The sequence below is a fragment of the Melopsittacus undulatus genome, chromosome 5 (genome assembly GCF_012275295.1).
Source record: "Melopsittacus undulatus isolate bMelUnd1 chromosome 5, bMelUnd1.mat.Z, whole genome shotgun sequence".
In the NCBI taxonomy this organism is placed as follows: Eukaryota; Metazoa; Chordata; class Aves; order Psittaciformes; family Psittaculidae; genus Melopsittacus; species Melopsittacus undulatus.
Window position 1 is genome coordinate 60,880,058 of NC_047531.1, and position 27,258 is coordinate 60,907,315.

At 39.1% G+C, this 27,258-nt stretch overlaps 2 protein-coding genes across 2 annotated transcripts in view; one reads left to right on the forward strand and one right to left on the reverse strand.

Annotated features, from left to right (window-relative positions):
• Positions 1-4,173: 4,173 nt before the first annotated feature.
• Positions 4,174-21,692, forward strand: CEP83 (centrosomal protein 83). The gene is given in 15 exon segments (XM_031043732.2): positions 4,174-4,322; positions 4,645-4,795; positions 5,959-6,051; positions 6,334-6,465; positions 10,013-10,255; positions 11,532-11,663; positions 14,558-14,672; positions 17,036-17,180; positions 17,314-17,463; positions 18,146-18,239; positions 19,292-19,592; positions 19,967-20,045; positions 20,635-20,830; positions 21,509-21,603; positions 21,605-21,692. Coding segments are annotated over 15 exon segments (2,163 nt in total).
• A 1,120-nt stretch (positions 21,693-22,812) lies between these two features.
• The window catches only part of PLXNC1 (plexin C1), a 72,262-nt gene continuing 67,816 nt past the window's right edge, over positions 22,813-27,258 (reverse strand). Inside the window, exon 31 of the mRNA XM_031043726.2 lies at positions 22,813-26,059. Coding sequence (XP_030899586.2) covers positions 25,955-26,059 — 105 coding nt within the window. The 3' untranslated portion in view covers positions 22,813-25,954. The remainder of the gene's footprint in view (positions 26,060-27,258) is intronic.

The following is a 27,258-nucleotide window of genomic DNA, read 5'->3' on the forward strand; positions in this document are numbered from 1 at the left end:
GTAAAGTAGGTCTTTAAGCCATGTTTCTCTCTGTATGAAAATAAGAAATTGGAGATGAAAACAAAACAGATGATGCTTGGAAATGTAACTGACTGACTTAGCTAGATATTCTAAAATAAATATTGCTATTTTAGCTACTGAGATTGCAGTTCCTGTGTTTCAGGTTTCTGTAGCAATACCTTTTTATTTATGCCTGCACAAAATTATGTTAAGGTTTCATAGTATAAATACAGCATGACTGATGCAAATTTGCAGTTCTGTAACATGATAAAATTTGGCCAATGTATAGGTGGAGGATTAATTTTAGGTATGATGTAGTTTTAGTTTCTTTAAATTATGTTTTATGGCTTGTTTTTTAGATCTTGAACAGATCTCCAAGAGAGGAACAAATTTTAGCTAGTGTTCCTTAAAGTATTTCTCAGAAATGATGGGTGTAGTCCCGTGTAATTTTGAAGATTATTGAAGGTCCATTCATTGACTATAAGCAAGTAGTGCAATCCATTAGCACTGAAGAAGTTCTTCATAATAATATATTTACAATATCTGTAGCCCTAAGCAATGTTTGCTATTGACAGTTCACTGCCAGGATTTGTTGTATGATTTACATATTTCCTTTTTGGGGGATGGGGGCGTTTTTTATTGTAAGAATGTGAGTAGGTTAACTATTACAAGTTTCTATTAGTGATTTCAAGGAAAGAGCTCTCCTGAAGTAATGAAATCTTTCTGTTATTGTAATTAGTTTCACAATTGTCACCAGGAATGTAAATAATAGAATTTGCCACTAGATGTCCCTGCAAGCCCAAATAGTTTTGTTTCCTAGAAAACATACTGCTTTGGTTTTTGCAGTCTAGAACAGTTGTTTTGTCAGCTGCAGTTTTCCCCCTTCTGTTCTTTCCTTTTTAATTTTTCATGAAGTCTTCATGCAGATGAATACCTGACCAGGTGTGTGTCCTGATTTATAATTTGTGCACTTTCTGATATTAGCAAAAGCTGTGAGGGGAGAATATACTTCTCACCTACAGCAGTTTGGAATTGAGAATCCAAAAGGCTGCATTTCCATTTATCTTTTTCTTTTGGTTGATAGGCTCTCAGAATAAGCCATGTTTTTTTGGTCTTTGACTCTGTATCTGTTATGGCACTTCAGAAGTACTTCTTACTTAAGTAAGCTGCAGGATTCAGACCTGACTTCAAATCCTGTGTTCCTAATTGTGAGCTCTGGCCTACAGTTTGATAGTTACATTGTTATCTGTAGCTTATGGAAGCAAAGACCTGAGACAGAGAAAGGTACTACTATCTGGTGGGGTTTTTTTGTTTGTTTGTTTGGGGTTTTTTTACAGTGATCATTTTGGTATGCTTAGAAATTCTTAGGGTTGTGCTGTCTTGGGTTTTTCCTGTGTAACAGAACTTTCTGTTCTTTCATATGGTTTATTGTCATTAGGATCATTGACCAGTTCTCCTCATACAGCTGTTGGTTTAACAATTGAAAATGTCTTACACTGAATTTGGAAATTGTTGTTGTCTTTTGTTTGTCAACAACTAATAAAAATACAGGAATGAAAAGTAGATACTCTATAGATTAGAAGGTTCTTCGGAACTTGTGCTATTAATGTTTGAAATTGGCTGTGTGTAGAGGACAGTCACTGAGAAGAACATTCTTTATTTGGAGTTCTTCCCCCTTCATCTCCCAGCAAATCTGGGTAAAGCAGAATGCAAAGTTGCTGTTGTCACTTTGCCTATACTGTTGTTGTAACTGGTATAGATTTTCCTCTGACCTTTCCTGTCTGTGTTGGGTTAACTCTACCCGGACACCAGGTGCCCACCAAGCTTCTCTATCACTCACCTCCTCAGCTGGACAGAGGGGAGGACATGTGGATTGACATAAGGACACAGACAGATCTCTCACCAATTGCTGTCATGGGGAAAACAGACTCGACACAAGGAAATGAGTTTAATTTTTTGCCAGTCGAAGTTGAGAGTAGGATAATGAGAAATAAAACCAAATTTTAAAAAGACCTTCCCTCACCCCTCCCTTCTTTCCAGACTTAACTTCACTCTCAAATTCTCTGATTCCTCCCCTCCAGTGGCACAGGGGGATGATGTGGAATGAGGGCTGTGGTCATTTTATCACACACACAGTCTCTGAGACCTCTTTCTCCTCAGGGAGAACTCACACTCTTCCACTGCTCCAGTGTAAAGTCCCTTCCGTAGGAGAATTGCTCAAATACGAGTCCTTCTCACAGGCTGCAGTTCCTGGAGCAGCAGACTGCTCCAGCATGGGTACCCTGTAGGGTAGCCAGTCCTGCAGGAAACCCACTCCAGCATGGGCTCTTCTCTCCTTGGGGCCACAGTCCTGCCAGGAGCCTGCTCCAGTGCAGGCTTCCCGCAGGGTCACAGCCTCCTTTGGGCATCCCCCTGCTCCAGTGTGGGGTCCTGCATGGGCTGCAGGTGGAGATCTGCTCCACTGTGGACCTCCATGTGCTGCATCTCACCATGTGAGGGCACAGCCTGCCTCTCCATGGGCTGCACCACAGGCTGGAGGGGAATCTGCTCGGGTGCCTGGAGCACTTTCTCACCTCCTTCTGCACTGACCTGGCTGTCTGCAGAGTTGGTTTTATCACATATTTTCACCTCTTTCTCTGACTGCAATTGCTTCTGCTCAGTAACTATTTTTATCCCTTCTTAACTATCTTATCCCAGAGGCGCTATCACCGTCCCTGATGGGCTCAGCCTTGGCCAGCAGTGGGTCTGTCTTGGAGCCCCTGGCATTGGCTCTGTTGGACATCTGGGAAGCTTCTGGCAACTTCTCACAGAAGCCACCCCTGTTGCCCCCCTGCTATCAAAACCTTGCAAAACCCAATACACCATCTTAGTGATGGAGAAAAGAAAAATGGGAAAGTAAACTTAAATATCAGACTCTCTTGACATTATTATGTCTTCTAGTGAAATAGGCACTGCCACGCAGTGTTTATTTTCCTATGTGGAAGATAGATTTATGTATATACATAAAGATGACACACGTAAGATCATGTGTTTGCAGTGATGGTGGAGATTAACATTTTTACTGAGTTTTACTTTGTATAGAATTGCACTTTGTAACTTTGAATTACACTTTGTACACTGCAACCGTGGTGTTCTTAGGCATTAGTCCAGCTATGCCAAAAGCTAAAATGGCAGAGGAGTTATTTTCAAAGCTTTTTAATTTCCCTAAAACTCAGTTACAGTTCTCACTCTCCTAGATCCTTTAGAAGTGTCAGTAATGATCAGATTAATGTATCTTGCTTCTAATACTGAAAAGAATTAATGAGGCTTGTTAGAATACTTCCTCATTTCTTGGCATCTGTTGATTTGAAGTTTTCTCACACCAATCTGATACTGTCACATTTAGCAAAACTGTTTCTGGAAAGGTCACAAGAAACCACAAGAAAACAAGGAAGTGACATGTATTAATGACATGTTTCAGGGCTAAATTTTGGACTGGTGTCTTCCAGACTGTCCATGTAACCTTAGCTCTTCTCCAGGGAGGGCTTAATGAGAATTCAACAGTGAGAATGATCTCTTCTTCCAACTAAAATTATGGTATTGAGTAGTACCATCATTTCAATTGGAAGATGAACGTATTGTATGTGCAAATTAATGTACTGAGTAGTGCAACTTGTTAGGATAGTGTGACAGACTGTGACTTGTAATCAGTAGTAGTAAAAGCACTATGTGTCTGATGTCTTTGGCCTTTGCTTGAACTCTGATTAACAGGGCATAATTAGGGCATTCCTAGCATCACAGTTTGAGTCTCAGGGTACAGCATAAGGAATAATAACATTCCATGTAATCTGTCAGATAGAAGTGTTTGTGCTTATTTTGTATTGCCTTCAATAATATCCATGTTATTCATGTCCCTAGTAGAGACTAGGCAGAACGAACAGAGTTGCTGTTTCGCTAAAGGTCTCTAACCTGAGTTACATCAGAGCCAGGAGTCTTTTGTACTTGAAAGCAAAAGTGGCATGTGAAATCTTTGAACAGTGAATGTGCTTGACTGCTAATTACATGTCCTTGTATTTCATCAGGTGACTTGATCTTCTGGGGTAACAGCAGAAAAAGTGGATGGCATTGTAGATCAGTTATAAGTTAATGTCAATTTTGTCTTCTCCATACTCGTTGTGAGCAGTCAGTCATAAAATGGAGGCTTCAGGTAGTCCTCTTCCTGCCATGCCTGAAAGTAGTGATACCGCTGATTCACAAAACTTACTAAAACTTCTGATTGATGAAAGAATGAGATGTGAATACCTTAAAGTAAATTATCAAAATGTGAAGGCAGAAAATCTAAGGTAATTTAAACAGGTTTCTTAATGTCAGCTGTTCATATGTGGGAGGGATTTGTGCCTGCATGTGTTAGCTATTTCTGTATTTAAGGACAGAGCATTATTTGTGTTAGAGAATAAATAATTCAGAATACCTCATGACATTGCAGATTATATTTCTGTAATACTTGTTATGCTTGCAAATATGGGATACCTTTTCAGTATATTACAAGAAGAGGATATTAATAGTTTAGTTCTAACTTGCCATTTGCTTCTAAATGTGAGTTTTTTGAGCTTTAAGATCTAATTTTAGAGAGTAAATGTAAAATAAATTGTTTTTATCTTACAGATTAAAGAAAGAATATACAAAATCACAAGATGAACTGAAGCGACTGTTAGCTGAAAAGCAGACTGTACACAAGAAAATTCAGCAGCTTCTTTCTGAATGTCAAGAGGAGTTGCTGGGTAAAACACGAGAGCTGAAAAATCTGAAGATTCAGGTGAGATAATTTAGTGTCAGGACCTAATATGGTATTAGGTCCTGTAATAGGGCCATGTATATATTTCTGTTTATGTAACATGTATATAACTAGCTTGAATATAGTTCAGGCGTCTGGAAATCCACCCAACCTGAGTAATGTTTCTTCTTTAGGTTGACTGACTATGGATTGAAATTACTGTTTTCTAGTTTAACTGAATCTTCCAAATTCTCTTGTTATGTCCTATGTTAATAGCAAGATTTTCCTGTCTTTGTGAATGCTCCTCTGTTATGGGGAAATAATCTCTATCTTAAAAAAATGCCAACAAACCAAGAAACACAGAAACAAGTAAAAATCCCTGAATCTTTAAGGTAACTTGGGTGACACTTTCTGTAACTGTTTTTTTTCCTGGAACTAATACACAAACATTGCTAAGAACATTTCTAATGTTCTTAGAAAACAAATCTAGCACCTAACAAAGGATCCCAGACTCTGACCAGAGGATATATGCCCTGCTACTATAACTAGAATTAATTTGCAGGGACTTCAGGATACAAGTGAAAGGAAAGTAGAATAAATGTAATATGTCACAGGTTGTGGATGAGATTTTTTTTTTTGGTTTTTTTTGTAACACTTTTTCTTGGTAGATAGTTTGCTGTATTAGCCATACCCAAGAAAAGTGAACAAATTACTATGTAGAATGGAGCTTTAAGCATGAAATCTTTCCTGATCTTAATTCCATTTCAGTCTAATACCTGAGCTCCAACAGATACGTTGTATCTAATGTGTTTTACAAATAATTGGTTTGGTATTGCTCATTTTGATTCTTTGTGATTGGTTCACTTACTGTTGAAGTTTTCCTAAGTGCCAATTCTTTATCTTTGATGAGACACCAAACCCCCACCCCTCCAGGACATAAACCTCTTGGTGATTCATCTTGACATTTGCATTGCTTCTACCAGTAAATACTGTTGTTTTAAATGCTTCTGTTATCTTCCTAGAATATTTTTAGTTTACTAATACATTTTTTTTTCTTCTGTAACTATCACCAAGGTCTTTAGGAAAACATAGAATATTAAGCTGGATTCCTAAAATCATATTTGAAATACTTTATTCCTGGCCACTTGTCCTGTGACAGTGCAAATAACTATGACTAGTTATTTATGATACTTTTCTGTCTTAAGGTGATAACTTCTCAAAAATTAGAACTGTTAAATGCACAAATACAGGAGGCATTTGAATCTTCCATGGCAGAACTTCATCAGAAGTTAGAAAATGTAAGTAGTATGTATTGAAATTCTGTTTCTTTTAGAGTAGTGATCACATTTATAGCTGTTCCTCAAACCTTAGGAAATGAAAACTGAAAGGGGAGCAAAGTATAACATTCTTTTTCTGGTATTATTGCCCCAGGCAGTGACTATTGAAACCCTAGAAGAGGGAGAGGGAAGGATTCAGTTCATCAAATATAACTTGAAATGATAGGAACACTGAATGGACGTTTGAAGGAAATAAAGCTGAAAACGCCTCTGATATTTTTGTGGGTTTTCTCTCTAACTTAGGAAGTGGAAAAATGCAGAACAGAATATAACAAACTTCGCTATGAACATGCTTTTCTGAAGTCAGAATTTGAACGTCAACAGGAAGAAAATTCACGTATTTTAGAATAGAAGAAAATACAATATGAAGCTGAGGTACATAGAAAGTTGCCGTAGATTAAAATATATCTGATGACAAAGCTGCTTGAACACTGAAAATGTTGGTACTTGATGAGTTATCAGTATGATGCCATTTCATAACGTAGTGTTTATTTCTGTTCTCTCAATTCTCAAAACACTTTTATGACTTAGCCTAAAGCTGTCTCTGTAGGTTTGCTCAGTGATGTGTCGCAGTATCATTTGTGCTATTGTAAGTAAGAATAGACTTGCCTTCTGATAAATGACAGTCAGTAGCCTTGCTTAATGTTTTTTTTCATTGCATTTATGATGGAATTTGAGACATCATGCTAATCTGAAATTAACAAATTATCTGGACAACTGATGGAACTGATGGAAGTTTAGATTTTAAATTACTTATGTGGCAATTTGTCCAGGCAGGAGGCACCAGAAAATACTGCTAGTAGCAGACAAGGATACCTTTTGCAACTGAGTTCTATCATGACAGTGGTAGTCAAAAAGGATATTGAAAGATTTGATGACTTTATTTCAGTTTTCTTAACTCTTGAATAAGCAATTCATGAATTTTGTTTCAGGATTGGACTTTCAAAAGTGTAGCTAAATAAATTGACAGCTTATTTATGTTTTAAATATATGCAGCAGTGTAAATGATGTTGCATATGTCATTAGCATATCCATTTAACTATTTGTCTGGGAGCATATATCCTAAGATACCAGATCTGAATGTATTAGTCCAAACATGAGACACAAATCAAAGCAATCATCGCTTTTAAAATCAATCCAAATTTGCAAATGCAGTGCATTAAAAACAGAACAGTTGTCCTCCCTGGAGCTAAACTCACATGCTGCTTTACAGCATGCTTTTACATGCCTGCCTCTCTTGTGGGCTTGTTCTAGTCCTGCAGCTAATTAACACACTTAAAGAGAACGAAACTACCTGAGCCCAGGGCAAAATGATCGAGTTTTCTCTCTTAGACCCTTTTAAATCTTCCATGCCATTTAGCACAAGGAGGCTACAAAACTCTGGGCAACCTGTTCCAGTGTCTTACCACCCTCACAGTGAAGAGTTTCTTCCCAATACCTAGTCTAAATTTCCTTTCTTTCTGTTTAAAGCCATTCCCGCTTGCTCCATCACTTCATGCCCTTGCAAAAAGTCCCTCTCCAGATTTCTTGTAGGCCCCCTTTAGGTACTGGAAGGCTGCTACAAGGTCTCCCCAGAACTTTCTCTTCTGCAGGCTGAACAAGCTCAGCTCTCTCAGCCTGTCTTCATATGAGATGTGTACCAGCCATTGGATCATCTTTGTGACCCTTATCTGGACTCACTCCAACAGGTCCTCATCCTTCTTATGTCGGAGGCCACAGAACTGAACACAGTACTGCAGGTGGGGTCTCATAAGAGCAGAATAGAGGGCCAGGATCATCTCCTTTGATGGTCACACTTCTTTTGATGCAACCTAGGACATAGTTGGCTTTCTGGGCTATGAGCTCATACTGCAGGCTCATGTTGAGCTTCTCAACATGATTAAGGGTTCAGACTTGAACAGGGGAAGCTCAGATCAGATATAAGGAAGAAATTCTTTACTATGAGGGTGTTGAGGCACTGGAACAGGTTGTCCAAAGAAGTTGTGAATGCTCTACCCCTGGCAGTGTTCAAGGCCAGATGGGACAAAGTCTTGGTTGGTGTGGTCTAGTGTGAGCTGCCCCTGTCCATGGCAGGGGGTCAGAACTAGGTGATCTTAAGGTCTGTTCCAACCCTAGCTATTCTATGATTCTATGACTCTCATCTACCAACACCCTCAAGTCCTTCTCCTCAGGGCTGCTCTCAATTAATTCTCTGCCCAGACTGTATTTGTGCTTGGGTTTGCCCCAACTCAAATGCACTTGGTCTTGAAGTTCATGAGGTTTGTGCTGGCCTACCTCTCAATCCTGTCAATGTTCTTCTGATGACATCCCTTCTCTCCAGTGTGTTGACTTCTAAAAGCACTGCTGCAAATCGGAATTTGGACTAGTCTCCTAATATCAAGAGAACTCTTTTCATACCTTACTTTCTTGCTCTTTTGCCCCCACTATTGCATTCAGTCCACATAACTCATTTTAAAACACTAGAATATATTTATACTATGTTTGTTAGCTACGGTCTCAAGATGAGTTTGTACCATATTGTACTACCTTGTACCAGAAAGACTCTCTACTTATTTATCATTGTCTGACAGGGCCCAATCATGAGTTTGGCTGTCTTGAGTTACTAGCAGATATGAGTTCTGTTATAGCTATAGAATTGTGGAATCATAGTCTGAGTCAGAAGAAACCTCTTTCTAGTCCAACATGCTGTTTAAAATACTGAAGTGTAATGGGATCGAGTTGCCCAGGGTCATGTCCAGTTGAGTCTTGAACATTTGCAAGGATGGAGATTCCACAACCTTTCTGGGAAAACTGTCCCACAAAGTTAAACATTTTTAATAGAAAAGCTAATTAACCATTTTCAGGGTAAATGTTTTTCCTAATATGTAATGGGCATTTCACATGTTTCAGCTTTTATCTGCTGCTTCTCTTCCCATCACAATGCATCTTCTTCTCTTCTCTAAGCTCAGAATAGCAGTTCTGCTTCACAGGGCATTGACCATTTACTTCCAGTTTGGTGTTACCCACAGGCTTGCTGAAAGTGTACTCCATCCTGTCATCCAGGTTGCTAATGAGGACAACAGTCAGTATTAGACCCTGTGCTGATCCCAGAAAGACCCCACTAGTTACAGGCGGTCAGCTGGGCTTTGCACCACTGATCATCACTCTTTGAGCCTGGCAGCCCAGCCTTTTTCCACCCACTTTTTCATTCACTTTTCCAGCACATATCTCAATTTGGTGAGAGAGAAGGTTATGTGAGATTGTATCAAAGACCTTGTTAAAATCAAGGTATATAAGATCCACTGCTCTTTGCTTTGTCTGCAGTGCCAGTCACCTCTTTCTAGAAAGCAGAATAGTAGGTCAAGCGTGATTTGCCCTTGGTAAACCCTGCTTTCCATCACCTTGTCTTTCATGTGTTTAGAAATGGCTTTCAGGTGGTTTTGCCCTTTCACAGAGACTGATGTGAAGCTAACTGTCCTATAGTTATCTGGATCCTTGATCTTTTTGGTCTTCTTGATGATAGGTGTGCTGTTTGCCTCTTTCCAGTTTCTAGAAATCTTCTCTGGTGGCTGTGTCTTTTCAAAAATCAACCTTGTGGTGATACCAGTGAACTCCTTCAAATTGCTTGGATTTACTTGTGTGTGTCCAGTGGATTAAATGATCCCTAACATTTTCCTCCTCTACACTGGATACTGCTTTACTTCCACAAACTGCTAGGGGGCTCAGGGACATCTGAGGCCTCGGGACAAGCCTTATCAGTGAAAACTGAAGCAAAAAAAAAGTAATCTGTTTATTTTCCTACTCTAAGAACGAAATGTGAATGTAATTTCTTAATATTTTAAAAGCACGCTGCTGCTTTATTCAGTTGTCAGCTGCTGTATTTGTTACTGCCTGACATCTAACCAATGTAAAAGCTTTTCTTTTTCTGATTAACAACTATCAGGTGGCAAGGCTGCTTAAAGATAAAGAACTCCATAATCAGCTGCTTGATCTCACGAGGGACAGTAAATGCATGGAGGCACTCTCTAGAGAAAAGGCACAACTGATTCAGAAAATGAAAGGCTTAGAAGCAGAAGTAGAGGAACTAAGATCAGAAAAAGACAATTGTAGTGTGCAAGCAGATAGTGTTCAAAGAGCTCAAGTCCAGCAGTTAGCTGAGATGCAGGCTATGGCAAGATTTTTGGAGGTAAGTGGGATTTGTGGGTGTTTCTTTTTCAGATTTTACCTTCTTGCAGAGTATGGTGACAGTAACACTGCCTGATAGAACTGTCACTGAAGTCATGATAACTTTGCCGTTGAGTTCACCATTTGAAAATGTACATTTCAGATTTAAAAACAACCTGTAAGTACATTGGGAATCCTGTACTGCCAATTCAACTTTGGAAGGGTGGAGACCTCAACTGAGAGATTCCATTGAATGATCTCCTTTCTAAACATGCAAGTGATATCCATATTTACAGTCAGTAAGATGGTCATGTCAGCAGTTGTCACTTGGCAAGAGTTAGAAATTGATGACAATATGTTAACAATCTGCTGCAGTAACTTTTTTATTCTTTTTGAAAATGTTATATGGTGCTCCCCTACTTTAATCCTTTCCTCATGTGTCATCTTTTTTGCCTACCTTCGTCTTTCCTTTTGGCAACACGTTACTGCAGTTGTTTAGTCCTTGGCTGTTTCTTTCCTTTAAAAAACTGATGTTATTTCTAGCCTGTTGTATGTTTCCCAGTTTCACTTTATTCCTCATCTATGCTCTTCAGTCTTCCTGTCAATTCTTACTATCTTTCTAAATAGTGAGTCTTTCCATGTGGTTTTCTTGCACAGTTGCACCATACAGATAGACGGTTTCTTTTTCTTTTATTCTTTTCAGTGCTGTATACCTTTGTTCCAAAATACTCTAATCACGACTTAAAAAGTGCTGTAATATTCTAGAGTTAGAAAACTTAGAAGGATCTGCTATAAATAGGTCAGTTTGGAAAAAGGAAGATGAAATTGAAGGTTAGATTACCTTTTTGATACTTAGAAACACTCAGGGCCTTAAGTCTCTAACACAGTAATTGCATTTTATTTCCTCTCCATGATGTTAATTCTTCAGTTAGTCTGAGTGCATAGGCCAACATATGACATCTTTTTGAGCACCACTTAAAGTCATACTGGTGTTTACAGCCCAGTAATTTATTAGTTGGAATACCTGCTGCCTCCTGACCAAGTCAGATTACTTCTGCCTCTTGTGAAGTAAGACTAAAAATGTGTGTGATTCTGTTCAGGAAGTGTTAGTAAAACCAATTGTGCGTTTTGGGTAAAATTCAGGAACCTTGTTATATTGGAACTTATTTTAAGCCAAGATAAATATTTATGTATTATATAATATAAATGGTCAGTATTATCTGAAAGCTCAGATCAATTGAACCATTCAAGCGAATAGCAAGAGGCAAAAAATCTTACCAATACCTCCTTTATTCAAGACAGAAAAGAAGTCTGCTGAACTACAGATTGATCAAATTGAGAAAGAGCTGCGGATGAGTCATGAACAAAACTTTCTCTTAACCACTAAACTTCACAAATTGGAGCAAGAAGTCAATTCCTTAGTTACCCAAGTAAGTGCTTTTGTAGTATCTGAAGTCTATTTTTCATATCCTGTTATGTTTAAGTTTTTCTTTTTATATTTTACATTAAAAATAAAGTAATAATGTTTTCTGCTGTGACCTAAAATAGACTTGGAATTTTCCCAGTTTCAGTTGGAAGACATAAAATATGTGACTTTACAGGAAAAACATCATCCCTAGAAGTATCTCTAAAGATTGAAGTTATATTGTTCTTATTTTATTTTCTAGATATTTTTTCTAAACAGAACAGGGCTTGAAAAGGTTCCTTTAAGGTCCCATCAAAACCAAACCATTCTATGATTCTATCTTAGTTGTTGGGTTGACCCCAGATCCTAGAGTTTTTATTCTATGCTTGGGTTTTGTTGGGGTTTTTTTGTTGGGTTGTTTTTTGTTGGTTGGTTTGGGATTTTTTTGTTTCATTTGGGGGTTTTTCAAGATCTTAGAGAAATTTCTAGAAAAATACTGTAGAAAAAAAAAAGGTTCAGAGTCTTGAAGTTTAAGGAAAACCTGAAAGTGCTTAAGAAACTTGATACTGCTGTTTAGAATTTCAGCATAATTGGGTTAGTATCGATGCCAGATTCAGTGTTTTCTAGTTGCAGTGATTCCTCAGCTACACAGCTTAAAAAAAAGACAGATCCTTTATGCAATTTCATATGTGGTTATTTGAATAAACAAGAAAATTTGAAACACTAGTGAACTCTTTTTCCTTCAAGTGTTGCAGAATGCTTACATTGCTTTATGTAAATTTGAGTCATTATATTAGTCCTAATGAAATAGTTACTTGGCTAAATACTAGCTTTCTACTTTTATCCCCTCCTTTCTCTAGGGAATACTGTGAGATAAATTGTTATCACATCTGTCAGTTCCTGGTAGCGAATTTAATCCCATTTTCTTACCTTCCTGGAGAGGCTTTAGTTAGTTATGAAGTAACTGTAAAGCCAGGCACTTTGGCCTTGTATATGTGCCTGAATGCAGATTTGTTTTAAGCTCTCTGTTGACATAAAGCTATCCTGCATTTTTGAATGTACATTCCAAAATGACAAAGCCGTGGGCTTTGTATGGGTACAGAAGTTAGTATTGTCATAAGATACCTCAAGAAAGATACAATACAGGAAGAAAACTTAACTTCTACCATAGTTGTTCTTTAACAATCTCAGATTTAATTCAAAACAGGCTTTCCAGTTTACATTTATGAGTATGAGGGATTTCATTTTGGTCCTTAATCCAAAAAAAGTTTTAATTTACCATAAGAATAGGCCATAACTTTACCATTATTTAAAGCCACTTTATGCAATGTGCCATACTTGTCTCACAGGAGTAATAAATAGGAGAGGAAAACTTCTGCTAAATGTTTTTTAGTCAATTGTCTATCAGAATATATGGATCATTTAAAGTCTTTACTTTTTGTATCAAGTGGTGTTTTCTGCTCACTTTCATAAAGAAGTAGAGAAATGTAAAATGTTGAGTGGTGTTTCTTGAAGGGAAGAAAGTAGATGCTAATTTCTATACTGACCTCCACCCCCTTCAGCGCCCACTCAAAATTATTCCTGAGTACGTTTGTCTTCCAGACATTGTGCCTTAAGAAAACCACCTTAAATCTTTGCAAGTTGCCCTGAAATTTTCACAACTTAGTATTTAAGCAACCAAATCCACCATGTAGTTACTTAATAAGCTAGTATGTCATTCTTAACCTTTTGCCACTGTATATGCTAGCAGGTTGTAATTACGTTTGTCATTGTGAATAGATTTTCATTATAAGTGCTTTCCTCTAGATACTTAATTCTCATTGACCGTGTAATTACTGCGTACAAATGCCTAAACTATAGAAAGTTTCCATGCAAGCAGTAATTTTCTTTGATTTGATGTTCTTAAAACTTCTGCTTTTACTGGGGCCATTTTCTATGTATGTCACAGTTGTAGATAAGTATTTGATCTGAAATGCGCTTTAAAAAACTATAAAGACCTGTAATTTGAGAAAGTAGTGTGGCACCCCAGGAGGCCAGAGTGACTATAAGTAGTTACCAATTGAAATTAGTTGGAGGACCAATTGATAATATGGTTTTGCATATCATTGTTTTGTTTTACTCAGGGAAGTTATATTTAAGTTTGTGTAAGTTTGAGGGATCTGTAGTCAGAAGCGAAGTGTGTGTAAACTGACATGCTAATGCTTGAGTTAGCGAGGCATCAGGGTCTTACGCAGTTTGGATCAGTGTCATATCAAGATATTCCCAATGAGTAGTCTTTTCAGAAATACCCAAATATTCAGAGGCTGGCTTACAGAGTGTATAGTATTGACTCAGAAACCCAGTTTTCACAGGCAATCCTGTGCATCTGTGCATGTATCACCATGACTTTGTGAAACAGTAACTTTTTTACACTGTAGCTTGTAATAACTGGCTGGTTAAAGATGAAATACACGTCAATAGTCGGACAGCTTGGTTCCTGGAATGGATGTTGTGTTTGAGCACTTTAAGTTTTTTAATAAGAGAATATAGAAAATAGCATTTCAACATGACTCAGTAATCAAGATGATTCAGTAATCTTCAGTCTGTGACTTGAGGAGTTAATAAAACCTGTAATAGTACTTACTATAATTTGGGGAATCAGATCATGTCAACAGCTTTAGTGTTACAGTATCTATAACTTCACCATTAAAATTTGTCTCACCATTAAAAGTTATCTACAAGAGTGGGTATTCAGGATTGCCTTTAGGAAAGCAGTAGATGAAAAACGTTTTAAGATATGTTTAAAATAAGCTTAGCCCATGATTATCTGGGAGATCTTCTTGTTAGCAAAGTATCACATGAAAAAATTGCAGTAATGCTGTGAATATGTATATATATTTATTTTGGTTATTTCCCCCCCCCCCCCCCCATAATTCATAGGTAAAAGAATTTAAACATTCACATAAGTTGGAAGTAACAAATGTCAAACTGGAGGCAGCAAGAACAAAGAGTGAAATAGAAAAAGAGATAAACAAGATTCAAAGCAAAATGTATGGTAAAACATACAATTATTTTCTAATTATTTCTTTTGTAACTTCTAGGTAGAATATTATAATTATTTTCCTCCAAACATTCCCCAGGAGTCTTTGCCTTCTACTTCTGGTCTAGGTCATAGATCTGACAACTCATTTTGCATGTGAAATAATTGCATTGTTTCACTTTTGTCTACTAGAGTAAGAGCAGCTACAGAACAGTTTTACATTTATGTAAATTAGTGAATCTGTGACACAAGTTGAACATAATCTATTTCAAATCACGTACTTCATCTGGTTATTTTTATTATTATTGCCAAATTCTTGTCTTCTACACTTTGCTTGAAACTTTAACACATCATAGGGCTTCAGTGGTTGTTTTGTTTTCTGATTCTGTGTCCATGGAATTGATAACAGTTGGGTACAGCTGCCATGTGAAACAAAATACAGTTTCTAGCTCATTCTTTGAAGAAAATAGGCAATGTTCAAAGTTACTCAGTACATCTGAGTATGTAGGCAACTTGAAATAGCTTTCTAGAGTGAAAAGTCCAAAGCTATCTAGTACTAGTTATGTGTTGATTTAAATTACTACACAGCTGTTGGTGATCTGTCATCACAGATGTGCCATAACCCCAAAACAGTACCTTTATCTTCTTGGAATAGTTGTTTCTGCTTGCTTGCTTTAATATTAAGATCTCTAGGAGCAACTAAAAGGTAGTGTTTTGCCTATTGACAATGCGTACGCAGTATATGGTGAATTAAGAATATCAGACCCTATGAAATACAAAAGTAAATACAAAGATGGTTTAAGTTGTCCTGAACTTGCTGTAGAATCCACTTTGCATGACTGAATTAGCTATATAACCAGGAGTCATTGTTGCACATGTTAGCTTATTTGCCAGTGAACACAGGTGCCTTGGTCACCAGTTTTTAATTTGCATCTTCTGTCCCAGCCTATAGATTCATCATTTTAGAATTGCCCCATTTGGTAATATGAGTGGATTAAAATGTGAGATTTGTTGTAGCCAGGTTACTACAGTTTCACTGGTAACCAATTACTGTTTCCCATAAACTTGTCCATAAAAGAAAAACTTTCTTGCTTGACCTTTTTGTAGCTATTGTGGAACACTTTTTTATCTATCCAGACACAACTGCGTAACAGAAATTGCTTTAGAGTTTAAATCTATAATAATAATAGAATCATTGAATAGTTAGGGTTGGAAAGGACCTTAAGATCATCTAGTTCCAACTCCCCTGCCATGGGCAGGGACACCTCACACTAAACCATGTCAGCCAAGGCTCTGTCCAGCCTGGCCTTGAACACTGCCAGAGATAGAGCATTACCTTCACAGTAAAGAACTTTTTCCTTATATCTAACCTAAACTTCCCCATTAAAGTTTGAACTCATTACCTCTTGTTCTATCACTACAATCCCTGATGAATAGTCCCTCTCCAGCACTCTTGTAGGCCCCCTTCAGATACTGGAAGGCTGCTATGAGGTCTCTACGCAGCCTCCTCTTCTCCAGGCTGAACCAACTTTCTCAGCCTGTCTTCATATAGGAGGTGCTCCGGTTCCCTGATCATCCTCATGGCCCTCCTCTGGAGTTGTTCCAACAGTTTCATGTCCTTTTTACAGTGAGGACACCATAGTACTCCAAGTGTGCTAAAATAATAAACCTTCATAGGCAGAGTGTCATGGGTTCAGCAGTAGCTCATGCTCTGCCAGGGATGTGGGAGAGATAGGGCGCCTGGTCTGGGCTAGTCGGGGAGGTATTCCATACCACAGCACGTCCTGCTCGGGGAGGGGACTGGAAGCTGGCCAGAAGGGAAGGGGTTAACACTCTGGGCTGGGCTCGGAGAGGGAACTGTAAGCTGGCTGGGAGGGGATGGGTGAGCACTCTCTTCTGGGCTGTGCTCGTGTCGGCGGGTGGTATTGTATTCTCTCTCCCTGTTTATTTCCTCTAACATTGATTTGTTAGTGGTAGCAGTAGTGATATGTGTTATATCTTAATTGTTGGACTGATTTTACCTCAATTCGTGGGAGTTGTATTCCTCCGGCTCTCCTTCCCATCCCTCCGGGAGTGGGAAGGTGGAGGGGGGGAGGGGAAACAAAGGAGTGTGCAGATTTAGTTTAAACCAGAACACAGAGATTCCAGTTCACTGATTACTCTTCAGAAGTTTTCGAAATGTTGCTCTTATACTAAGAAAGGCCATGTCTTTCTGTTTTCATTGGATTTTTCCCCTGTTCTTTCATGTGAATTGTTCTTTCATGTGAATTGTGATTTTTAGCTCCCTTTTATCAGTTTATAAAACTATTTTAATACTGAACTTCATCAGGTTGATATCCATAATGATATTTTAACCTTTTTTGAATTGTATAATGCAGGATTGTTGTCACACATAGAAACGCTTAAGGCAGGTGGTGAACATCATAAGGAGCTTTTAGTAGAAAAGGATCGGGAGCTAATTCGTAAAGTGAAAGCTTTCAAAAAGGAATTTTCTGAAAAAATTGCAGTCTTACATGATGAAAAGTATGTTTGTTGCGTTACTGCTCACTTTCTAACAGAAGAGTGTTTTGAGTAACTTCTTAAAATGTCGTTCTTGGCAACTAAGCGCTTCGGTATTTTGTCATGATTCTTGTGTGTGTGTTGAATGATGTCTCAGGTTAGAAATCCAGAACAAATTAGCTGATCTAGAGAAGACGAAACTGAAACAAGATACTTTGAGACAATCTGAAAAGCATCAGTATGAAGAGAAACTACATGTGTTACAGATGGTTGAAGAATCTAGGAAAAAGAAACTTCAGTGTTTGCGGTAGAGTGGATTTTCTAACTTCTAACATGAATTTCTTAAGTTTCCCCCCTTATTTCTTTATAGGAGTCAATATAAAAGTTTGCTATTCATAGATACACAAATGTTCATTATGTTACATTAAACAACATTATATTTTGCATTGTGTAAAAAGAGGACAGAATTAAAAAAATGCTCTGTTTAAATAAAAAACCAACAAACCCCGAACATTTTTCATCCAAACCTTTAATGATTATAATTTACTGAACATTTTTAAGACATAATTTTGCAATATTCATGTTTGATAAAATTGGGTCCATGTAATGCTAGGGCTATGCCAGAAGCCAAGAGTAAACCATTTATCTTTCCACAATGGCACCATATCTGCAATTGGCAAATTGGGACCCTAATACGATACCTCTTTGAGTTCGTTGAGTTCTTGGTGAAGTCTTTGTATTACAATATTTTTATAAAGGTCAATATGATAAAATGAGCAAAAGTCATAATCCAAAAAGCAAACAAAGAAATGTATTTCTTACTCCTGTATGAATTCTAATAATCAAAATACATTTTAAATCATTGCTTAGTTACATATTTAGCAGACTTTCAAATTATGAAACATATTCTATTGTCAGGCTGATTTGTCCTAACTTCTAACATCTCTATTTTGATGAGATAAAAATAAGGATGTCTTGTACAATTTTAGATTAAAAATTCAACAGCAAGCTATTCAGATAGAGGAGTTGGAAGAAAAGAAACATGAAAGTGCTCATCTGAAACAAATAAGATCTTACTACATTGTAGTGCTTGATAGAGAAAAAGAATCTTTTCTGCAGTCACCATGCCCAGCATGTGAAGATTAGATTGAATTTTTAAGGCTTTTTCTTTTTTTTCTGAGGGACAAAATACGTAAAACAGATACTTAAAACAAAAGTGTTCAGAAATCAATCATGCTTTCCTAGTTCTTTATAAATGAATTACAGCTTTTTGCTTGATTTGTTTCGTGGGTACCAAGGATTTCAAAGCTGAATGTTTATAGACTGGTATATTGAATACAGTTATCGACTATTTAACTGGAGATTCAGTTTCCATGGAGACTTATAAATTGTTTCTAGGTTGCGCTTTGCATTTACACTGCATCTCTCATCTGAGGTTCTTCATGTGCTTAACAGATGTTTCATAAATGAATAAACTAGTGTAAAGAGGTATATTTCTATTGCAAAGTGAATTGATGGCAGTGTTGAAAATAAAACCTAATTCTTTTAACTCCTGCTCACCCATGATGTTATTTAGTACGTAAGAACATAGCTGCGCATCAAAGTATTCTGCAAGCTGTGTGCACTTGAAGTTCCAGGCAATATTTTTTTCCTCCACAAATCAGAAATTAGGGTGAGTATCCATGGGGGGAGAGGCAAAGGAAAGGGAAACTACCCTTTCTATGTGCTGACTGCAGAGGCTGGACTTTTCAAGCTCTATACTTGTTTTTGTGAACAGCCAAGGCTGGCTGTAACGCATAGAGATAGTCTGCATAGCTCCCAAACACTGCTACTAAATGTGTGGTATCTAGTTCTGTTCAGTCCTGGAGCTTAATGTTGGATTTCTGAAGTTCTGAGGGACACATCAATGACTGAAGACTGCTGCCTCCTTTTCTCTTTTTAACTACAAGAGAAAACCTTCTTTGTCTGTAACACTTTTGGAGAAGCTGTTGAGTAAGGCGATAAGGAACAAATAAGAAAGGCTTATGAAAAGCTAATGCAGTCATTTGGTGTCTGTGTTTTGATTTATCTCAGTATCTCAAAATTAATTGTTAGTTATTTGCATACCTTCTCAAATGGAAAAGATTTTTTTTTAGCAAATTCATGACATGCAACTCCAGATTGCGTCACTTTCTCAATCAGAAAAGAATTTGCTGGAGTCTAATCAGAAGCTGCAGGAAACAACAGAGAGATTGAAACAAGAATGTCAACATGCAAGGAATCAGGCCAAAAAAGCTCAACTAGAAGCACAGAGGTAATATTCTGTTTTCTTCCTCTTGGCTTTATTTTCCTTTTCATACTACTTGTGTTCCTTTCACATGGATTATCTAGCTATGGACTATAGATTTTTAATAAAGCCAGAAGTTAAAAATGAACAGGAAATAGCGGACAATTGTAATAAATGGCTATATATTCTGATATGCAGTATGTGTAATAGCTTGGCCTGTGGGAACTTCAAAAATCATAGAATCATAGAATGTTTTTTTTTATTATTGCCAAATTCTTGTCTTCTACACTTTGCTTGAAACTTTAACACATCATAGGGCTTCAGTGGTTGTTTTGTTTTCTGATTCTGTGTCCATGGAATTGATAACAGTTGGGTACAGCTGCCATGTGAAACAAAATACAGTTTCTAGCTCATTCTTTGAAGAAAATAGGCAATGTTCAAAGTTACTCAGTACATCTGAGTATGTAGGCAACTTGAAATAGCTTTCTAGAGTGAAAAGTCCAAAGCTATCTAGTACTAGTTATGTGTTGATTTAAATTACTACACAGGAGGATGAGAGAGACGCTAGAACTTTTGGAAGCCAAGATAGAAGAACTAGGAAAAGAAAATCAGGTGCTAAAGAGGTAATAACCTTTGCTTTCTTTTGCTTGAAAAATTATATATGCTCAAGGGCTGAGTTATAAAGTATTTCTGAAGATATATGACACTTGGTTTAGTAACTGGAATACAGTCTAATGGCATTTTAAGCACTAAAATTCTTAGAATGTAGTCCATTATGATGGGTATCTACGAGTTTGTAAGCCAACTGCAGGACTGTCTCCTCACAAAGAGGGGAAGATGATCCGATAGACGCAGTTACAGGAATCCCTGCAAAAGAAGGAAGTGAAAAAGATTTCAGAATTGCAAGAGAAACAGACTTAGCATCCTCTTTGAAATACAAACTATTTTTTTTCTCTTCATTGAACAACTGTGGAGGGCTTGAATCAATAATTAATGTAATGTGGCTCCTGTGGCTCACTACTGTGAATGTTATTAAAAGCTAAATTTATTCCACATAAATCTTCAGATAGACATTTGGGTAGAAGAATATACACATATTTTCCACCTTCCAGTTCTAGTATTGTAATTTTGCTTCTCAGGATAGCGAAAAGACAGAGTACTCATGGAGAGGTGTGTTGCTGTGTTGGGCTAATAAAGATTTTGAACACTAAGAAATCTCTTCTTCCCTACGCAGAATTTTTCCTCTGAAGAATATGCACGCCTACAGAAGAGACTAAAGGACTTGCAACGTAGGCACAATGAATTCCGGAGTCTAATTCTGAATCCTAGCATATCATCCCTCAATCCAGTTGGTACAATGTTGTTGTCTGCCTTGCCTCCTGGGCCTGACGTGTCCTCCCTTTTTCAGGTGGGGATGTATTACAAGCTGTGAGAATAATACAACAAAAGAGGGTATTTGAACAGTCCTTTATTACTGATCTTTGTCTTTAGGAAGTAACATTTGATCTTTGAAGGGAAACTTTGAGGAACACTTCTAGTGATGTTCCCTTCCTCACAGTAGGAGGGAGTTTTTGAAAGAAGAATGATATGTTACAGAATGTAACAGGCAGTTTTAACCTGGTTCTCCATACCTGGTTCTGCTCCTGAGAGGCTTCAAATGGATCCTCCACAACAAGAAATACCACAGTGGTGTTCTTACACCAGTTTCATCCTTAAAAAGCAGCATTGCTGCTCTTGACATGTTGTGTGGTTAAAAAAGTTTTACTTAAGAGTTTCTGAGGGTGCAGACTGTGGCTGAGGCTCACCAGGCTGATTATACAGACTTTTGGTAACTGAGACCTCAGGTCTGTGTCCTCTTCCTCTGAGATCACGAAGGCCTGCATACACATTTCTTGCTGATGCTATTAATCATTAATATCAGAAAGATGCCCACAAAACATTGAATTTAACAAATAAGAATATTTTGGGCTTCATGATTTTTATTTCAAAATCATTAATGAAGGAAAATAAAATTATTGCTCATTTTGGTCCCTTATAAGTATGCAAAATGTAATAGATCTACTTTGTTGTTGTTGTTAATTTCAAGGAGGAACAGCATCAAAGAGAGCTTTCCCTGCTTCACAAACGGCTGGAAGAACTAGAAACCATACAGAGAAAACAGCTGCAAGGTCTTGGACCATCCAGAGAGAGTACGGGTGGGTGCACACAGGAACTTGGCTACAGACAAGGTCACTGGAGAAGGCAGTGCCCAGAGTGAGGACTACAGATAAAAGCATGAAACTCTCCGTGCTGTTAGTGGTCAGTAGCTCATCCTTTGTACGTGCTTTTCCTAAGTAACAAGTCTCTTCTCCCAGGTAACAAGTAATAGGACAAGAGGTGATGGCCTAAAGCTGCAGCAGGGAAGGCTTAAATTGGATATTAGGAACAATTTCTTCCCTGAAAGGGTTGTCAGGTATTGGAACAAGCTTCCCAGGGAAGTGGTGGTGTAACCATCCTGGAAGTGTGAAAAAATGTGTGAATGAAGCCCTTAGTGGCATGGTTTAGTGGTGGCAATAGTCGGACTCCATGATCTTGAAGGTCTTTTCCAACCTAGTTGATTCTGTGATTAGATGTAACAGCAGCTATTTCAACCTTCCCCTGCAGGATTAATTTGGGAAAAATAAGGCTCTGGGCTGGAGTTGGCTTTGCCCAAGGTAAGGCTTACTGATTTACCAGTGTGCAACGGGGCCAAGAACTGGCTTGTGGCAGTATTGCATGTTAGGCCCTGACTCTGACCCCAACTATGTGGTTTTCAGTAGGCCATCAGCTGATGTTGAGAGGGCAGGGAGGGCAGTTTATATAAATGAGAGAAAGCTTTGGGGGCAGAAAAAGGGTAACCACAGGGGGAAGAATGATGGTTACCTTCTGGGTGGTAGGCTCCTTGGCCAGTCTGTCTCTGCCCTAGAGTCAATTTTCTGTCCCTGCAGCAGCCTCTCCTGAAAGCAGGGTGATCAGTTATCCTTGGGTTTAACACTTGTAGCTTTTTAAGAGTATCATCAGCCTTAGCACGTTGAAGCAGTGATGTGGTGGTCTCTGAAGTCTGTGGCTGCTGGCCACTGCTGCTTCCCAAAGGCAGGAAGGCTGCTGGCAGCTCCCGGCTCCAGCCCTGTGGGGAGGTCATGGCAGCTCAGTACCTTCCAGCTTCAGAGTCGCAGAAAGAGGCTTGCCACACATGGTCTCGACCCATGTGGCTCTTCTCTTCTTTGGAACCTCATGGGGCTGGAACTGCAGTCATACTTCTTGGGGGTTGTCATTCAGTGTCTTACACTCTGTTCCTTGCATGACCTCAACACTGCTACAAGCTGTGCTTGCTTGCTTTTAAACATTTTAAATAACACACGTCAATCAAAATAACCTCCAAATACATTTTATTCTAGATAAACCCATACAAACACTGACATGTATTTGTCATTTGCACTTTTTTTAACCATTCATTTTAAACAACAGGTTAACTTCTGTACAACAAGAATTACTTTACACATTAGTAAGACTTTAAACTAGATGACTGCAAAGTAATGCTCTGTAAGCTAGTGTTAGAAAATATGCTGTTTGCCATACCAGTTTGCCTGTAAACATGTGAACATATGTTGAAGAGAAGTTTGCTTTCATTTCAGAGACTGATGTTAGAACTGTTAGGTTGCCATAACACAGCTTTACTCAGAGATCGTTCTTTTTTGTCTGTGTAGCAGTAAGAGCAAGGTGCGGATATGGAAGGTGTGCCAATGTTTTGTGTGCTGACCCAAACCTACCGAAAAGAGCCACAATCACTTCATTATACTTCACATCACTTCGTGAGATCCACTTGATGGGTTACAAAGTCCCAGCATGACTTTAAATGGTTTACTAACAGAGTGACGCTGTTGAGGAGGCTTGAATAAAAGGCAATAATCCTATTCCAGGCTGTAGGCTAAAGCTACACGGCCTGCTTCAACACATACTTAATCTCTAGAAATTATTAAAGCTATTGTAGCAAACAAGCAGTAGTACAAATACAGAATAGACTGATTTTTGTTCCCTCATCATATAAACACATAGAGTGAAGTTCACAGGATCAGACCCACGCAAACAGATTATATTTTACAGCTTTTTTTTTTGTCTTTTTTCTTTTTTTTTTCCAAGCAGAAATGTTGAGTTTTAGTTTTCTGCCTGTACAGAAAGTTACTGTTGAACAAAACTATCACAGTTCATCCCAATGCACTGCCAGCAAACACCTGAGGTGAAAGGGAACTGCTGAAACCTCAGGCTGAATGGAAAGAGTAATTAATGTGCTCATGCCCCTTCTTTAATATTAATGACTGTGCTTTATTTATTTGCTGCTTTAAAGTGACAGGTTAAGAATGATAAAAATCAAGCCCTTAAGTACAGGTATTCTAAGCTTAAGTGCTACTCAAGCCATGGGCCATTCCTTTAGGACAGTGGGCAAGATAGGTTAGGGTTAGGAGCGGTGTGTTTTTTTTCTAATTAAAATGAAAACTTATCAAATATACTGTGCCAGGCAGTGAAGAGAACTGCTGAAAGTACTGCAACATCGTAGTGCAGTTTCCTGAACAAAGCCATACATTCCATCAAGTATAAAGTGTAAACGTAACAGCAAGTGTAAGACTTGAATTTAAAACTAAAAAACAAAAACAAAAGCCATCACAGTATGGGTTGGTGGCTGCCCTCTCTGATATGCAAGAGGTACAACTTGTGCAATCACGTCACAGGGAGGGGCAGACCAGTAGGCAGCGTGGTTTTGTGTTTCCTTGTCTTCCACGTTCACAGCGGTCTTGCTTCTGCAAAAGCGTGGTTAGCGTGTACCAGCACTGGGCCCAGCCCTGGCCTCTGGAAGCCTTCAGACCAGAACCAGCCAGCTTCAGTTCTGCTCTACTGCAGCCTCTGTGCTTTGGAGCACCAGCGCACAGTAGGAAATGGTTTGAGGGCTCCACTGCCTGGGAGCCCCACACAGGCATCTCCAGCTGGTCATGGCCCAGCACAGGCTTTCTATACTACACCTGGGCCATGTTTACTGCAGGAGCCTCACTAAGGCAGGGACAGCTCTTCCTGCTCCTGTGAACCACTCTATTATGCCACTCACCTCCAGTGGTGGAGCCCTCTGGGAACTGTGGAACAGTAGCTCTGGCTCATTAACACCTTACCTCAAATCTAAGGGCAGGTGGTAGCCTTATGTACCTCCCTGTGATTGGAGCAGAGCCCACAGCAACTAACCATTTCAGCTCCATAGTGGAGGGCAGAACTGTGCTGGTGTGGCAGCAGAGCCAGAGCTGCTGTGGCTTTGCACAGTAGCCACTGCACCAATCTCGTCTCAGCAGCATGGCCACACACCTGCTCTCCAGCAGGTGTGGCTTTAGCTACCAATGCAAATGTAATGGATAACCTTCTAAACTGGCCAGGCCTCAAAACCGCCCCAGCAGGACTAAGGCAGAGAGTCCATCACCCCTCCCCAAACCCAGCTCTCATTATTTGTTTCTCATACACAGAGGTTACACCAGCCCTCCGGGTCTCACATATTATTAAACTAACACTTTTTTTTTGACAAGCCCTGGAAAAAAAATATGCTGGCTTTAGATCTGTGAGGCCCTTGTACATAGATGGCAAGACTGCCTAGTCAGCACGGCTGCAGGTTTGTGCACCAAAGTGCAGCCCTCATCAGCTGCCTCATCAAATGGCAGGGGTGGCCTGATGTGGGTGCAGCAGCACACAGGTTGCACATGTGAAGCTGCTCATGAGTGTGTCACAGCTTGTTTAAGGATGGGATGGTAGAAATGTAAACACAGACTGATGCCGGGCTAGTGCCTTGCTCCAAAAGCTTCTCCCCAGGCTCAGTGGTTTGCTTCACTTTGGATGTGAAATTCCTAACTTAAGGAAGGTAAGTCCAGCCTTGTAGCATTTGCCCTTCAAACCTCAGACCTACTTTTTCTGCTAAACATACTTGTTAGAAGTGTCACTTTGGTGCTGTTTTGTGTGGGGTGTTTTCCCCCACCCAAACAGGAACCAGTGTACGTTTGTCTGTAAGGAAGGAAACTGCAGCTGACCCGTATTCTGAAGCCAGAGCTCATCCTCACATTTTGTCAAGGCTGCTGAAGAGGATGTGGTGAAACATCAGCTTTCTCTGTTACAAAAAAAAAGAGCTAAGCAACTTACAAGTCCACATGGGATATGTTGCACATCCTCTATGAGCTTGTTTTTAAGTAAGCAGAAAGCTCATTTAGGCAGTATTTTGGAACCAAAAGGTATGTATTTGTGTTCAAACACCTAAAAATGTTGGCCCTGCCAACTCTAGATGCACTTTTGCTTTCATGTGCCCATGTCTGAATATGTAACCCTGCCTGTACTTCTCTCCCAAACGCAGGTATTACTTGGAATGATCAGAGTGGAGAAGAGTGTCCATATGTTTCAAACCCTGTACATAGAGTCAGTCAGAACAGTTTTGGGAGCAGCAGCACTTATTTAAAATCCCCCACAGCGACTCAGCTGTGAGTCAGAGCTCTGCTCAAATCCATTTGCATTTTTTCTTTTCATCGAATAAGGCTTTTACTTGCCGGAGCTGTTTCTGGACATCTTCAAACCCCCGTTCTCGCTCGAGTTTGCTGTCAATCTGTTAACAATTAGCAGAAAAGAGAATAATTTTTCCAGCGCTTATTTTGCTTTCTGGTTTTTAAAGCCTGCTTTGCTGCATTCTAACAACTGCTGGCAGAAAAACCCATCTAAATGCCTGACTATATGCAAACATTCTTTTCTGACTTTAACACTTTATTTTGGTAGTTTTCCTTTCAAGTCATTTTGATTTGCAACACTTCCACAGAAAAAAATGACAGAGCCAAGCAAAAAATCCCAAAACAAATCCAACACATGTTCATCTCTTCAAGTGCGAGGCGAGGCCAGTGTTCCAGTTTTAGCCTAGAGCAGATCTGCAAATGAAACTTTATTTCTCTTCCTTTGCCCTATAATCTGAGGGCAAACTGCCTCTCTTTCTCTAACTGGCCCAATTCACACTGGCCCAGGGGATGGGAAAGAGCACTCCTGCTGTCTGGAAACTCTTTACTGGCAACTCTACAAAGTGACTGAGGTCTCAGTGAACTATGAATGAGGTTTAGCTGCTCCCAGTCAAAAGGCAGAGGAAGAAGAGCACAGGGACTGTTTCCTTTTAAGAATGGGGTAAGTTTAGCTAGTACTAGCTTCAAAAAAGAAAGCAAGGGGAAACAAGATTAGAAAGTGTTCTGAAGTCTCCTCTACCAACAATCTTAATGAGCTCAATAAAGTGTAGTACCACTTTTGAGTATCATTCCAAGCATCTTTTAAGAGGTGAAGATGTGATGCTGAACCCAGATAATTTGAGATGTTAGAGATCTGAACTGGTAAGCTAGCTAACAGGTGACTGAGAGCTGAATGATTATAGTACGTGCTGATGCTGTGCTGCTGGGCATGAAAGAGAGCAAGGTCTGGTTGCTGGGAGACCCAGACAACCTGCTGGAAGTGGTAATGAGGCTTTCAGGCAACATGCCCCAGCTGGCTCTTATCTGCCTCCCTCTGTAGGCACACGCAGCCTCTGTTAAGGATGCTGAGCAAAATGGAGTGGAGAATCCTACCATGCAAAGCAGAGGGCAGGGATTTTCTTACAAAGCTGCTTAGAGGTAGCTTGTGACTAAATGCTTTCAGTTGAGAAAAGATGTGTTAGCAATAGCAGGGACTGGAAGCTGGAGCTTCTTTAAGAGAGACTATTAGAGCAGAGCATAAGAGGGCTATGATGGGAAAGGAGCAGACACCTCTTGCTGTAAGGCTGAGCATGCTTCGCTA